General features: G+C 30.6%; 1 protein-coding gene across 1 annotated transcript in view; it reads left to right on the forward strand.

Annotated features, from left to right (window-relative positions):
• Positions 1-4,277, forward strand: part of LOC107452393 (uncharacterized) — a 74,321-nt gene extending 70,044 nt beyond the window's left edge. Inside the window, exon 14 of the mRNA XM_071180770.1 lies at positions 3,328-4,277. Within this exon, the coding sequence (XP_071036871.1) occupies positions 3,328-3,488 (161 nt within the window). The 3' untranslated portion in view covers positions 3,489-4,277. The remainder of the gene's footprint in view (positions 1-3,327) is intronic.
• Positions 4,278-15,333: the final 11,056 nt, after the last annotated feature.

The following is a 15,333-nucleotide window of genomic DNA, read 5'->3' on the forward strand; positions in this document are numbered from 1 at the left end:
TATATAATTGCATATTTAATATATATTCGTGTGAACTGATGAAGAGATTGCATCTTTTTTTCCGGGATTTTTATTTGAATTTTTTTATTATGTTATTTTATTTTATTTCAATAATTTTCTTCTCCTTTCATTGTTCTGTAGTTTCTTCCAAGTTTTATTTAGTGCGCATAATCTGCAAATACATTGAACCTATAAAATAAGTTAAAAATACAAAGAAAACAAGATAAAGAGTGTGAGAAGTACCAGAAGTAATGAAACAAAAATAAAACATATCAAGCAAGTAATAGAAATTTAAAAAAAAATTAAGAAAAATGCACAGTAAAACTCTAACTGTACAGCGAGTTGTAAATTCAAATGTCTTTACATTTTCCGGCATCTTTAAAAAATGATTTGAGAAGGGAAAATGAGTTTGCCAGATTTCAAAATATGAAAATAAAAACGTAAATAGAGAATAGTGGAATTTATTTTATGAGGCGTTCTTACTGAAGTACAGAATTGCATTTTATTGGCCAGTTACATTGGATTGTCCCGAAACTGGATGTGCCCAACTTATATTATACTGGATCATTCAAAGTTTATAATTAATGAAAGTTCAAATTTTAATTTGTACATTTTAATTTTGATGATTTTTAGGAAAATTATTAACATTTATTGAAAAAAACTCTTTATTAAATATTAGATTTTTAGCCAATAATCGGATTTGCAATTGGTAAAAATCTAAATTTAGTTAACAAAGACATTTAGTAAATTCGTTAATATTTATAACATGGAATTAACCTCAATGATTTAATTCAAAATTTAATTATATCAGTTGGGATATCTATTTTTTTAAAATCAAATTTTGGATTTTTTTTTTTTTTGATAAATAAACATCACTTACCTTACAGTAATAAACTTACTACTTTTTGGATACTTAAACATTAATAATTATCGTCATGATTACGAAGCAAGATTAATTCCTTGGGCGGTAAATGTTATTTACCAAAATTGTTTCCTTTTGAAAATGAAAGATAACTAAATCAGCAATAAATCTAAAAACAAATTTAATATTAAGAATATAGATTTTTTTAAAAAGTGTAAATATAACTTAGCTGAAAGTGAAGAAAAAATAGATATCTATTGTATTCCATCTATTTGAACAAAAATAATTATTAAAAAGACAAATATTAATTAAAATTTCCCAATAACCAATATTGCAATTAAGGATATTTTTATAATTATATAGTAATAACTCAAGGAACATCTTTTCGTTTCGAAAGGGAAATGTTATCGAAGAAATTTTGGAAATCAAAAGTCGCCATTGAATTAATTTTATTTGGTTTAATAAATTCTAAAATAGGTTGACTATTAGTGATAATCCAAGAAAAACCTTCTTTAGTGTTGTTAATAATTTTATTTAAGTAGCTAGAGAAAATGGTGTCAGGTTCAGTTATGTAAGATAGGTTTAAATTTAATAGGAATTCTGTGAAATATTGGACTAATTAAGTATGGAAATTGTATATAATTGCATATTTAATTTTAAATTTTAACCTCTAATCACTAAAATTTCTTTAAAGATATTATTATTATTTAAATTACTAAACTTAAAATGTTTACTATTTTCACACCTTATTTAAAAGTTCAACATAGAATTTTTATATAAGATTGCATTATATAATTGATGTAATTTTGATCGGTTTATATAATTGGTCTAAACTTTCAGACTATTAACATTAAATTCCTCCGTTGTAGGTTATATATAATATTTAAATTACCATTAATAATACGTTTATGAAGTTTATCAACAAATTCAAAATATTTCTCTTCCGCACAGTGACATTCATAATAGGATCTTCCATACATTTTTTCTAATATCATTATAATTAGAAATAGTTTTTACCAAGAGTTTTATTAGATACATAGCTTTAAGTTATGTTTCATTTCTTAACGAAAACAAATTCTTTAAATTGTGAAATATATTATACAATTTAAACATATCAAAAATAGGGTTTTGAAAACTAATAACAAAATGCAGGTTAACTAAATTTTTCTTTTTATTTGGTGACATTTAACTCATTTTGGCTTTTATAAGATTGAAACAAAGAATTTCACCGCGTAAATTAGTAAAAGAAAAGTTTTTAATAGTGTTTCGAAGCTTATAGAGATCATTATCTTTAAGGACCGAAACACAATATTTCATTTTAATGTTAAAATGCTTTGTGACCCAACAGATTCAACGTGCACCAGTCCCCATTTTCTAAAAGGAGAGTCTTCGTCCGGCTGGATTCGATCTCCCGTTCTCACGAACGTGAATCCAATACCCTGTCAACCATCCCCCGATCTACCAAACTCTCTAATCCGAACTTATAACGAATTTGTTCGTTTTACTTTATTCGTCAATCAGTTCCCAAATTGCTAAAATTCGGAATAAATTTGAGTTTATAGTAAATAAATTAAATTTCACCAACCTTAAAGACCCCATTGCTGATATTAATAGAGAGTTACTGTGTATATTGGATAAACTAAATGTACACCTTAACTTCGATTTAAAGGAACACGAAAGATATATCAACTTTAAAATGTTAAAAAGATTTTATTTAACATTTTAATGTTTAATAAAATCTTTTTCATTATTAGAAATAAAATTTACGTTTAATTTGTCACTGTTAAGAGAGTTTTTATAACATCCTGATCCCGGATTACCTCGATTTTCTTTAATGAGAGAAAGTAGAGGAGTTACCAAGATGTTGGAACATATGTAGTTGTTGTGTGTGTAGGTTGGAAGGTATCTTTTAGCTCATATGATGAAATTGTTTTGCGCAAAAGCATGCAATAATTTTCTTTTTGTAGTCTTGATTTAAAATCATCTATTAATGTTGAAAATATAAATATAAAGCAGGTCCCATCCAAAATGCCTGGGTTTTTCACTTTGTGCCAAATCCCAACATTCCTGCTATGGGAAACCATCAATATAAAATACGGAAAAAATCCAACGCGAGTTGTAAAATAAATTTTGTAAAAAATAATAAATTGTGTATTTATTTGAAATAGCCTAATTCTCTTTAAATTTCTAGACTTTGAAAGACATTTTATTTCATATCATAATTATCATGTAACAAATTTCCAACAAGTACAAATTTCTAGCACAGACTTCTCGGAAAATGTAAATTTTTTTCCTTCCATTTTATAATGCTGTATAACATTTTTGTCGCTAACACCAATTAAACAATTCTTTGTAAACAAATTTTCAGTAAAATGATGTAGCACAAAAGATTATGTAATCATTAAGTTTCAAGCTGATTTTTGGCGTATCATGTTTATTTGTGTTTTTTTTTTCTTTCTCTGCAGGTGCGTGCATTGCAACATTTATTGCAGACTTCAACATTTACGACTGTGCATTATCACACGAAGGTTATGACATTGCAATTCTTATGTGCAACAAGTGTACGCCTGTAATTCTCTCTCTTAAGGGTGTTTCTCGTTTGAAACATACTACTGCTAGTGATTAAACCATCACTTATGTCGTCCAATTTTAACATGTAAGCCAGATTTATAGCTCACAATTTTACGACCTGAGGCTGTTTTTTTCTTCCCCCACCCAAACAAAAGAAAAGCTCGAAATGGGAATTCCAGTAAACAACGAAACGTTAATCGAGAATCTAACTTACAAGGTTAGTCTGAGTCAAGATTACTAATGAGAAAAATTTCTTATCAGTATTCCTGGTTGCTTAGCAACTACATGATATCCTATATTGATTATTGATAGGGAAAATTGTGGAAATGTTTCTAATTCTTCTTTTTTGTCCCTAAGGGAGCTTTCTGTCATGTTTAGGGTCCGTCTTGTCAAAGATGGAAGTGTTCAGGTGAAATTTTATCTAATTCCTCTCCGTTGGTAGGTAACCAAGAAAAGTCTGATAAAATCATTTGAATTTACACATCAATATCAAACTTTCTTCTGTAGTTACTAAGCTTGATTGAGGAAAGGTTTTCGCTGAATACCATGGCGGCTTCTTTGATAGTTAACTAGGAAACTGTCCAAACAGATCAGTTGTCTACAGTTTGTCTATATAAAGAGTTCCCCTAGCAACGAAGTCAAAGGTCGTCTGCTGCTATGGAAACAAGAAGTAGCGCATTTCAAAAAGGGGAGCGTCTTTCTCCCCTGACTCCATCTCTCTCGCCAACCCGGGCCTGTCTAAAATAATGACCCAACACCCCTACTTGAAGTGGTTAAACCTCGTAACAATGGTCACCGCCGATACTCCGGAAGAATGGCAAGGAGAGTTTGTTACATAGACAAACTAGGCATATATATATATATATATATATATCTTACACGGCGACAAAAAANTTAAAAATTGCGGGAAAATTTATCGAATTTCGTTCCGGTTTTTTGGTTTTCCGGTTTTCTGATTTCCGGATAACGGGTTCTGTACTGTATATATATATATATATATACGGGAGAGTGTTGTATGTTGGACCAATTTTAACATTGAATTTTATATCAGAATATAATAGTTCACGTACATTGTTCTCCAAAAAAATTAAGGTACATCTTGTTTTCTGAGTCTAATTTAAAAATGAATGAACATAGAGGCATGAAATGTCTTCTCAACAACTCTCTATTAAATACGATACAGAAATTCATATAATTGTAAGCACCAAAATAACTTATCACGAAAAAACAATTTTCCCCAGAAATCCTTTTTAAGAGAAAAAAAATTTATCAAAGTTTTATTGAAAAAGTATTCTGAAATTTTTTTAAAAATATTTTAAAGTAAGTAATGCACTGAAATGATGTCATCAGCTTTGAATGTTTCCATTTAAGTTGTCGGGACGAAAGGGGAGCCACCCATGAAGCAACTTTTTCTCCAGCTCGGGTAACCACCATCGAAGTGGTATCAAAGCAGGGTAGTCCTAAGTATTCTCAATTGATTCAGGTCTGGAGATGTGACTGGCCAATCCATCCGGTGAATATCTTCACTTTCTAGAAAATCCTGGACATATGTGGTCGCATGTTATCATCTATCGAAAGTGGATGGTCCTTCTTTCTTTAAGAATCCTATTAAATTTCGATTTGCTTCTTCTTTAAATACACAAGTTACTTTAAATACTTCTTTAAATACTATGGGCCAAAACCGTCTCAGTAAACTTCCCCCTTTAAGAATCATATTATACGCTATGGTTCGCCAACGATTGATTTTTGTCTTGAGGTCTGTCTCTACAAAATCCAATCATCTTGTGTGCAAAGACTCAATCCGAAAAAAATGAGCAAAAGAAAAAAGTAAACACCCTGATTAACTTTCGTTCTAATGAGAAGATTTTCACGTATCAAGACTTTATCTTAATGATTCGAAGGACTAACCTGAAATATATTTTGAGTGACTAATACAGACGATATCAGAGACAAAAAGTTACTTTCCCTGAAAAAGCATACCTATTATTCGAATTCTTAACCCTAAAAATAATGGATATAGCCTCGATCTTGAGAATGAGGTCTCAGTAGCTAGGTCCAGAGAGAGAGAGATCGGGTCCCTTATGTTGATTTCTCTTTTTTTGCTTATTTCGTCATACCTCGAGAACTTCTAAAGCAAATCGAAAACTTTTTTCACACAATTATAAAATTTGTTTATCCAAAGATAATTCCATGCATGAAAATAAATTTCAATAATTATTTCTTATTATTTCATTTAATAATAGTAAAAGAATTGAGTTATAAGGTACACACGTGTTTTTCAACGTCATAAAAAATATAATTTTAAATGGCTATATTTTCAATAGTACGGTTAACCCCCATATTTTGTTGGTCAATGATCCAAATCCATCGAAAAAAGGTTCAGAGAATGGTTATTCAGAGAAAGCATGTTTTTGAGTTTGATTCAAATTGAGTTATTATATAACGGGAAATCCGATCATTAGATCTAAAGTTATTCAGGACGTGTGCTTTTTTATTTTACTCATTGCACAGTGCGTGAAAAAATTAACGGACAACCCTAAATGAGTTTTTATCTAATGGTCGACTCTTTACGTTCTAGAACTAATCTTAATGATTCGAGGAGATGGTCTCAAATATGCAAATAAATTAACGCAGACGATAGTATAAGTTACGAAATCGGACACAAAAGCGTACTTTCTCTGAATAATGACAAAATACAAAATTTGAGAGAAATCGGTCAAATAGTTCCTGAGAAATCTAATTTAAAAAGATTAAAAATTTAATTTCTTAGAAACTGTTAGACTGATTTTGCTCAAATTTAGTATTTCACCATCTGAAATTAAATCCTGTATAAAATAAAAGTAGATGTATAAATAAAAGTAGATGTACAAATAGAAGTAGATGTATAAATAATAGTAGATGTATAAAATTGTCTACCTTACATTTAAAAAATTTTTCGACTGTTATTAAGTAAAAAAATATATTTTTTGCATGTGAATGATCTTTGGATTATCGAATTTTTTAATTGCTGGCAAAAAAGTTTTGATCAACTATTTAAGTTCGCCAAAAATAAAATTAGCATGAAGGGGTCCAAAATTTCGGCCGCTCTCCTGGTTAAACTATGGGGACCCTATTTCCCAGATTGCGGCTACCCCCTATATTTTGAGGGTCAGTAATCCGAATCCATTGAACAAAAGGCACGTTTATTCAGAGAAAGTACGTTTTTATGTATGTTTTCTTAACTTAAAATATCGTTTAAACTAATTAACTAACATATTTGAAGTCAACTCTTCGAATCATTAAGAATTAAGTCCTCAGAGGTGAAGGTCCAATTATTAAATAAAAAATTATTTGGGGTTGTCCGCTGTACACTCATGCTGTCTAAGATGCACTACTTCTTTCCCACTATATTAAAAATGATCATTACCGAACACCCTGTGAATTAAAAATTTCATAGTATAAATTTAAATTGGAAGATATAAAACAAGACTCCTTTTTTTCAAGTGAAGTGAAGCTAATTTTTTTTTCATCTATAAAAATACAGTAATAAAAGTGAAATTCTTATTTGATCTTCGGCGATTTTCCTAAATATTTTATAAATGTGAACTATAAGAAATGTTTGCTGCATTTCATCCTATAACATTTGTCAAAACCTTTAAATCTACGCATATGAAATTTTGTATTCATACAATTACTTTGTTTATATCATGTAACAATTTGTTTTTATAAAATAATAAAATTTACCTAATAATCAAGTCTCAATTCTTTTTTACTCATAATTTTTTCCCCGCTTTGGAAGCTTAATGAATTTATAATAAATTAAATACATTTGAGAATAATCTCTAAAATTACATTTCTATTACGTTTAGTTTACGTTAGAAAAGCTTTCATCTACGAACTGTTATAGGTGGGGGAAAAAAACCGGAAAACAAAATGAAAGCCCGCCTGATCAGAGGGAAAATTTTCAATGTTATTTCATTTTACATAGCGATATTTCAGACAAAAATCGAACATTTTGAACTCTTTTTTTTTTTTAATGAGCCTATCTAGTTCAGAATTTCTGCTTTTAAATCAAACCTTTTTTCGACCGATGGCGCTGGAGATAATCAATGTTTAAACCAAAGAAAAAGATTTGAAAATCACGAATTAGAAAACTCCGAAATCTTTAGAGCGTAAGAATAGCGACACACAAATACTGGAACCTGCTATTAATTTAACAGTGTTCGGACTCACTATTATGTTGCATAAAAATCATACAACAGAATTGATTTAACTGAAAGAACGGTCAAAAGATTTCTAGCATTATTTTGACTAACACGTAAAACGTAGACATTAGTACATAAGTGTTTCTTACATATGCAGAATAACAAAGAACAGGAAACCATGTCATTTGTGTTCCGATTTCTTCAACGAAAATCTTTTCAGGTTGAAATCTTTTCAGGTCGCACTTTGACAATTCTTGGAAGTAAAAAACAAAATAGTGTACGCACGCACCAACCAATTCGGTGGTAACAAATGTGTCATTTGCAATATAGATATTTGTCCATCACTTGGGTTTGTATCCAGAAACTGTTTGCATAAGTACGAAAATAGTTGGTTTACAAGAACAAGAAAAAAATTCTATAATTTTGGATCCAATGAACGAAGAGGGTAGGATGACGATTATATAGTTATTGATAATTAGCAAGCAAATATGAGTAAAACTAGCGTCTGCTTTTTTTGAAATTTCATTACGTTGCATTGTTTTTATCTTTCTTTTTAGTTTATACGTTGCTTTCCAAATTGCTTTTTTTCCGCATCTGGTAAGTTTTGAGAATGGGAGCCTTGAAACATCCTTCGTGCTATTTAAGCAAAATAAATAAAAATAAAGCACAAATGAAGTACAGAAATATAAATAAGAACCTTCCTCAGAGTCTAAACACTGAATCATTGATTATCGGCACAGATAGTATTGAATGATTTTAGTAAAATAAAAAGATAAAAAATCAAATCTGTGAGTAGAATTCCAACTATGCAGAGCGATGGAAGACCGGTTAATGTCCTAATTTTGGATATATCTTTCGTGTTCCTTTAAATCGAAGTTAAGGTTTAGTTTATCCAATATACACAGTAACTCACTATTAATATCAGCAATGAAGGTTGGTGAAATTTAATTTACTTACAGGGGGATTATAAACTCAAATTTATTCCGAATTTTAGCAATTTGGGAACTGATTGACGAATAAAGTGAAACGAACAAATTCGTTATAAGTTCGGGGGATGGTTGACAGGGTATTGGATTCACGTTCGTGAGAACGGGAGAACAGACGAGGACTCTCCTTTTAGAAAAATGGGCACGTTGAATCTGTTGGGTCACAAAGTCCTCCATGTTGCCATAACAAATCATACCTCTGAGGGTATTGGATTAGAGATTGATTGTTCTCTGGTTCAAGTCAAAATTACGATCTGTGAATACTGCCCTATATACTAGGTGTGACGTACAAGTGTGGCAGAAGGCGAATTCTTGGTTATAGATGGCTCCACTAGAAAACAAGAGCAATCGCACCCCTGCCTGCCATGATCTACGACAACAACAACAACAGAGAGTTTGGTTGATTGCGAGGTTAATTTTCTATAGATGATATCAATAACATGAATAGTAAAACAGCTGTCTACAGAGATAGCTTTAATGTAGAGGAGCTCTTTCTTGAGGAGATAACTATTTGAACACATTTTAGAAGAACGGTAAACAAGTGCCGGTAAGGTTTATACCGGCTGGTACTGTATGTAATAAAGAAATTTTTAAAATTTACGACTTTCCTCATGTGAGTTAACACTAACTACTGTGCGTGTTCTGCCAACGTATGGTTTAATTAGTTACGGGGAGAAGTGAAGCCGATAAACAGTATTGATTTTTGGGAGTCATTCCATATTTGAAATACTATAATTATTTAGTAAATGATCTTTCTAGTATCTAACCAATATTCGGAAGTCTCCTTATCTTCTCATTTTCATTATCTTGTTCCTATTGGTTAATCCTCGTTACACGTGTTTGTCTCTTTACTTCTCTATCATCATTTGGTGTTAGATACTTTTTTTATTACCGTCGTTGAACAGCCGACCCAATATTAGGGTTTAGAGATACTAATGTTCAAATCCGTAGCCTTGTCATTTTGAACCCAATCCAGAAAACGAGGGAACACCTAGATCAAGTACTTTTTTTTATATCCGTTGTTGAACAGCCGACCCAATTTTTAGGTTTACGACTACTAATGTTCAACTCCATAGCCTTGTCATTTTCAACCAATCCAGAAGACAAGGAAATTCCTGGATCAGTACCCCCAGAGGTATTGATTTGTTATAGGAACATGGAGGACTTTGCGACTCGACAGATTTAACGTGCATCAGTCACCATTTACTACACGGGGAGACTTCGGCCGACGGGAATTGAACCCACGAAGTCTTGAACATGGGGCCCAGCGCCCTACCAACCTGGCTATCTCGGCCTTATGGATCAAGTATTGGTACAAATCAGCCTTCATGAAGGACTTTTTGATGAAACTAACTCTAACCAATGACCCTTCTATCACTGAGAATATATTACGTCAGCATTGTGGTCGGTGCAAGACGGGTGCGGAATTCGTATCGACCAGCTATCGCTGGGATTCGAACCCGGCTCGCCTCATTGGAAGGCGAAAGCTCTATCCTCTGAGCCACCACGTCTCTGGTGTTTAGATACTTGGCTGAATCTTGTTTACAGAGCAATCAACTTCAGATTGATTTTTCCTCAAGAAAATGAAGCCTTCATATCAAGTATATATTTCCGCTTTAGTTTTTTTGAGATTATTTAACATCCAGTATCCTGCTTATAGTTATAATTTTTACCATAACTGAAATGCTATTTTTGTGAAATTGTAAATTAAAGTTTTGTTAAATACGAATTCCATACCTTGAAGTGAATTAGAAAAAATCTCAATAGTGTAAAAACTCCAGAAAAGCTTCGGACAACAAGGATGTAACTAATTATGAATTAAAATTATTTATATTTCCTAATTTTGAATAATACATATAGTTTTTAAAATTTCGAAAAGATTTAAATGAACTATAATGTTTTTACAATATTTATTGTTTGTAACTTATTGAAAAGGAACTTTGTAGCTATTACGATTATAACAAATTTTAGAGGGGAAAATGAACTACGTAAATAATTGATTTTTCCCGCTAAAATTTCTTATATATTTCAATTTGTGTTAATTTGCAGAATTTCTATAAATTAAAGAAGTATTCATTTCACTTACGCTGTATTGTAAGATAAATTTATTATATTTTGCATAAATAAAAAAAGTTTTATGCTTTTTAAAAACGGATTTAATTCGTATGTTCTATTTTTATTGACTTTTTTTTCATGTTCTTTTTTTCATAACTAACAAATAGCTTAACCCTCTCGAGCATGAATCTTAAAATCTATGATTTAAATTGTTGTGATAAATGTCGTTAAAGAAGTTAAAATTTTGACGAGGTTTATTAAAAATGGAAAATTTATCAATATTTAAGTGTCGAAATTAATTAAATTTTACTATTAATATTTTATGTATAATATTTGATATTTCAATGTTTACTCTGCCTTATTAAACGAAAAGGTGGAAGTTTTAAAATGGTTTTGCATTATTTACTGTTAGAAACATTTTGAGATAATTATGTAATTAGTGCATTTTATAAAATTAAAAAAAAAATCACATAACTTTAAATTCTATATTAAGTATTATAAAAATAAAACCTTTTAAGAAACTTCATCAGGTACAAATTAACAAATGTAAATAAAAACTAAAATGTATTCTGGATAAATAATTAAAATAGACAAAAATATTCTATATTTTTTTAAAAATAAACGTTTAGAAGATACTTAAATTATCACACGTAGTCTGTATAAATATAAATAAATCAGTCAACATTAGAAAAATTCACATTCTTTAATACATCGTATGGGCTAGATTATCGGATAAATTTAAAATTACATGTTAACAAATATATAGTTTATTTTTTAATTTAATTGATGAATGCAAACTAATCAATGAGCATTGCGCAAAATAAAAAACGGATCACCGTGATCTAATGATGAGATCTTCACGTTGTAGGACTCAATCACTCGAAAGGGAGATCTTAAATGTGCTAATTAATTAGTGCACACGATATTTTAAGTAACAAAATCGGACACAAAAAAGCACTATCTACGAATAAACATACCTTTTCAAAGATTGATTTGGATTTCTGACACCCAAAATATAGGAGGAAGCCGCAATCTGGAAAATAGGGTCCTATAGTTTGTTTAGGAGAGGGGTTCTAATTTTGAAACCCTTAATGCTAATCAAACTTTTTGAGCATTTAACCATACTTCACAAACTCTTTTTAAGTGAATTAAAAAAATTTGCACGAAATTATAAAAATAATTTATTTAAAGATAATTCCATGCAAAAATAAGTTTTAGTAAGTATTGCATAATTTTTATTATTTTATTTAATAGTGATAAAAAAAATTAAATGGTAAGATATACAATTTTAAAGACTGTAAATTTTATATAACAAAATACAAAATTTTAACGAAATCGGTTAAATAGTTACTGAGAAATTGAATTTTTAAAATTCGATTTCTCGAGTACTATTCGTCAGATTTCGCTCAGATTTTGTACTTCGTCATGTAAAACTACATTCTTTTAAATGATATTAAAAATTGTTTACCTTACAAATCAAAATTTTTTGACTATTAATAAATAAAATAATGAATATTTAATAAAAGTTTTTTGCGTGTATTTATCTTTGGATAAAAGAATTTTATAACTGCGTGCAAAATGTTTTTTTAAATAGCTTAAAAAGTTCTCAATATATAGTAAAATAATCAAAAAGTAAAATTAACATTAAGGGTTCCAAACTTTGGACCATTCTCCTGACCAAACAATCAGGAAAATATTTCCCAGATTGCGGCTACTTCTCCTACATTCAAAAGGTCAGAAATCAGAATTTATCTAAAAAAGGTATAAAAAAAATTCGTTTTTGTGTTTGATTTCTTAACTTAAAAATATTAATTTTTATGTATATACAATTGCTGAAAGCATATAGAATTAATTTGAATGAATAAAAAGTTATTTGGAAGTTCATTTCAGTAATTAGAATAACCTAAAGCCATAGAACATCAAAAGTATAAGTTTTTTTGAAAATGAATAATTTGTTATTTATAGAAAACTATTTATTATTTATAGAAATTATATAACTTATACTTTATTAAAGATAAGTCACATTTTTGTGAAAATAAAAAGCTTTTACGATTTAAATTTTAAATATTCAAAACGTTACTCCAACAATGCATTACCTGGGCTCACAAATATTTGCGGAAATGGAGAATTATTAATGAACTAGGAGGCTCCGCCCCCTGCTCGCTAACGCTCGCCAACCCCCGAGAATTGCTACGCAATCCTATGTGGTTCACGCCGTGAACCATGGCTCGCTGCGCTCGCTCGCCAATGAACACAATGTTCTAGCACAAAGACATAATATATTATCATCAAAGACATAGTATTTTATCATCAAAGACATAGTATTGTACTTATGTAGAAGAATTCTACCAATGTTCTTATTGGCTTTTAAAANGGGTGGGTGACCACTTGGATCAGTCTGCGTAGGGACCGAGGGTGTGCGGTATTGGTCCTCGTTAAACTGTGCTACCGTAAAGTGCTCGACTTCGCGCGCAGGTCGTCGGGCTACCGAAGCGGGGGTGCCATCCCTTCCGCAGAGGATCAAAATTGTGATGGCATGTCTTCGGATCATCCTCCGGGATGTTTCCCAGATCGTCGCCAATAGCCCATTGTGCAGCTCTAGTGCGACGTAAAGTAACAACAACAACGTCGGATGGTTTAGGAGTCTATAGAGGACAGACAGACAGACACACATTCACTTTTATATATATAGATAAGTCACATTTTTGTGAAAATAAAAAGCTTTTATGATTTAAATTTTAAATATTCAAAACGTTACTCCAACAATGCATTACCTGGGCTCACAAATATTTGCGGAAATGGAGAATTATTAATGGATTATGATAGTTTTCATCTAGATGAAAAAATCTTGCTATAAAGTGAATTTGTAGAAAAATGTAATATTTTTCAAAATATTTCAGTTTTCCGCTCATTCTAAAGAACAAAAAAAATTTTTTGGCAAAACGTTAAAACTAAGGATTTGCCAGAAAGGCACTCTGCTCTTTAATTTGCTTGATGAATGAGCTTTTAAAAACACTTTTGATATTCCTATTCTGTTGAGGTGTTTGACTAAGCAGTCATTTCCTGTACTCACTCTGAAATTGAGTATAATATGAAGGGAAAAAACACATAAACTTCAATTATTTCCACTGAATGCTGATTCGATTCATAAAATCTGTCTGATTACCTACCTCAGAAATCAGTTTTTACTGTGAATAACTCCCAGGAAAAGTGGTGTAGGTTATTGTATAACCAATTAGCCACAGCTTCTGACTGAACTCTGTCCATGGCTGAAAGCCTATATATATCAAGACAGAAAAGAGTAAAAACTGGTAACAAATTAATTTCATTTTTTAATTTTTTCTCTGGGATAATAAAAATCTATAACTACTAATTGTTTTTAACGGATATAATTTTTATATTGAATTGCTTCTTCGCCGAGATAAATTAATTACAGTGAATTGTTCATTAGTAAGAATAGATTAACTCCCCCCGAATATTATCTAATATTGAAATAGTTTTCCTACCAGTATTTTCTTTTTTCCGTCTCGCTTTCAGGCCTGACTCTATCAAATATTTTATTATTTAATTTAACTCACTCTGCTATGTTCTGTTTCAACAAAATATTCTCATGCTTTTCTGAAGATAATTCAAGAAAAATGGGACACTGTTAAATAAATAAGTCAGTACACTTTTTTGTCAATTGATCTACATTTTCATTGTCATCAGTTCGCGTGCAGGTCGTCGGGCTACCAAAGCAGGGGAGCCATCCCCTCTGCAGAGGATCAAAATTGTGATGACATGTCTTCTGATCATCCTCAGAGATGTATCCCAGATCGTCGCCAATAGCCCATTGTGCAGCTCTAGTGCGACGTAAATGAACTACAAAAACATTGTCATCAGTTTCTCAAGAAATTCAATAAATTCTCTTTCTTTTTTGCAGTTGTTTATCAGTTTTCACATATTTAAAAATAATATATTGATTTATGATATTTGATTAATAGGATGACCATTTGTAAGAAGGTCCGAAAACAAGATTGACTATGATATACTATATAATATGTATAAGATTTATCAGTTTCATAATAAAAATAAACACATAAAAGAACAATAAATCTTAAATCGAATTATTTATGTTAATGTAAATATTTTATACATTAAATGCAAAACAAGTTGTGTGATAACATTGCAAATTACGTAAGATACGCTAACAGAGTGGTCGAAAATAAATCCTCAAATTACACCTTTTAAATTAAAATTTTTAATCAAAACTACTTTGCATTTACAAGTTTAGCAAACTATCTTTCAGAAACATTCAAAATAAAATCAAAATATTAGTTGTAAATGCTTTATTTTTAAACTTCGCTATGTTAAACCTATGTAAACCTTGCCACTCAGGTTTCCACAATTGATTGTTTGCTTACAATCAATGCCCGTGCCCCATTCGTTGCTATTGACAACAGATTTAAGCACAGTTACAATGAACAATTAAAAGTTATTTTAAATACACAATCTGTCCCGCAGTGGACTGATCGTTAAGACACGGTTCCCAGCAGTTCACCGAAGTCAAGCATCACTGGCTGCGGTCAGTGTGCGGGTGNCCATTGTGCAGCTCTAATGCGACGTAAATTAACAACAACAGCAACAACAGCCAACAAATACACAAACTACTGCAATGTAAGCTAAAAGCAAAATA

This window comes from Parasteatoda tepidariorum, chromosome 5 (genome assembly GCF_043381705.1).
Source record: "Parasteatoda tepidariorum isolate YZ-2023 chromosome 5, CAS_Ptep_4.0, whole genome shotgun sequence".
Lineage (NCBI taxonomy): Eukaryota > Metazoa > Arthropoda > Arachnida > Araneae > Theridiidae > Parasteatoda > Parasteatoda tepidariorum.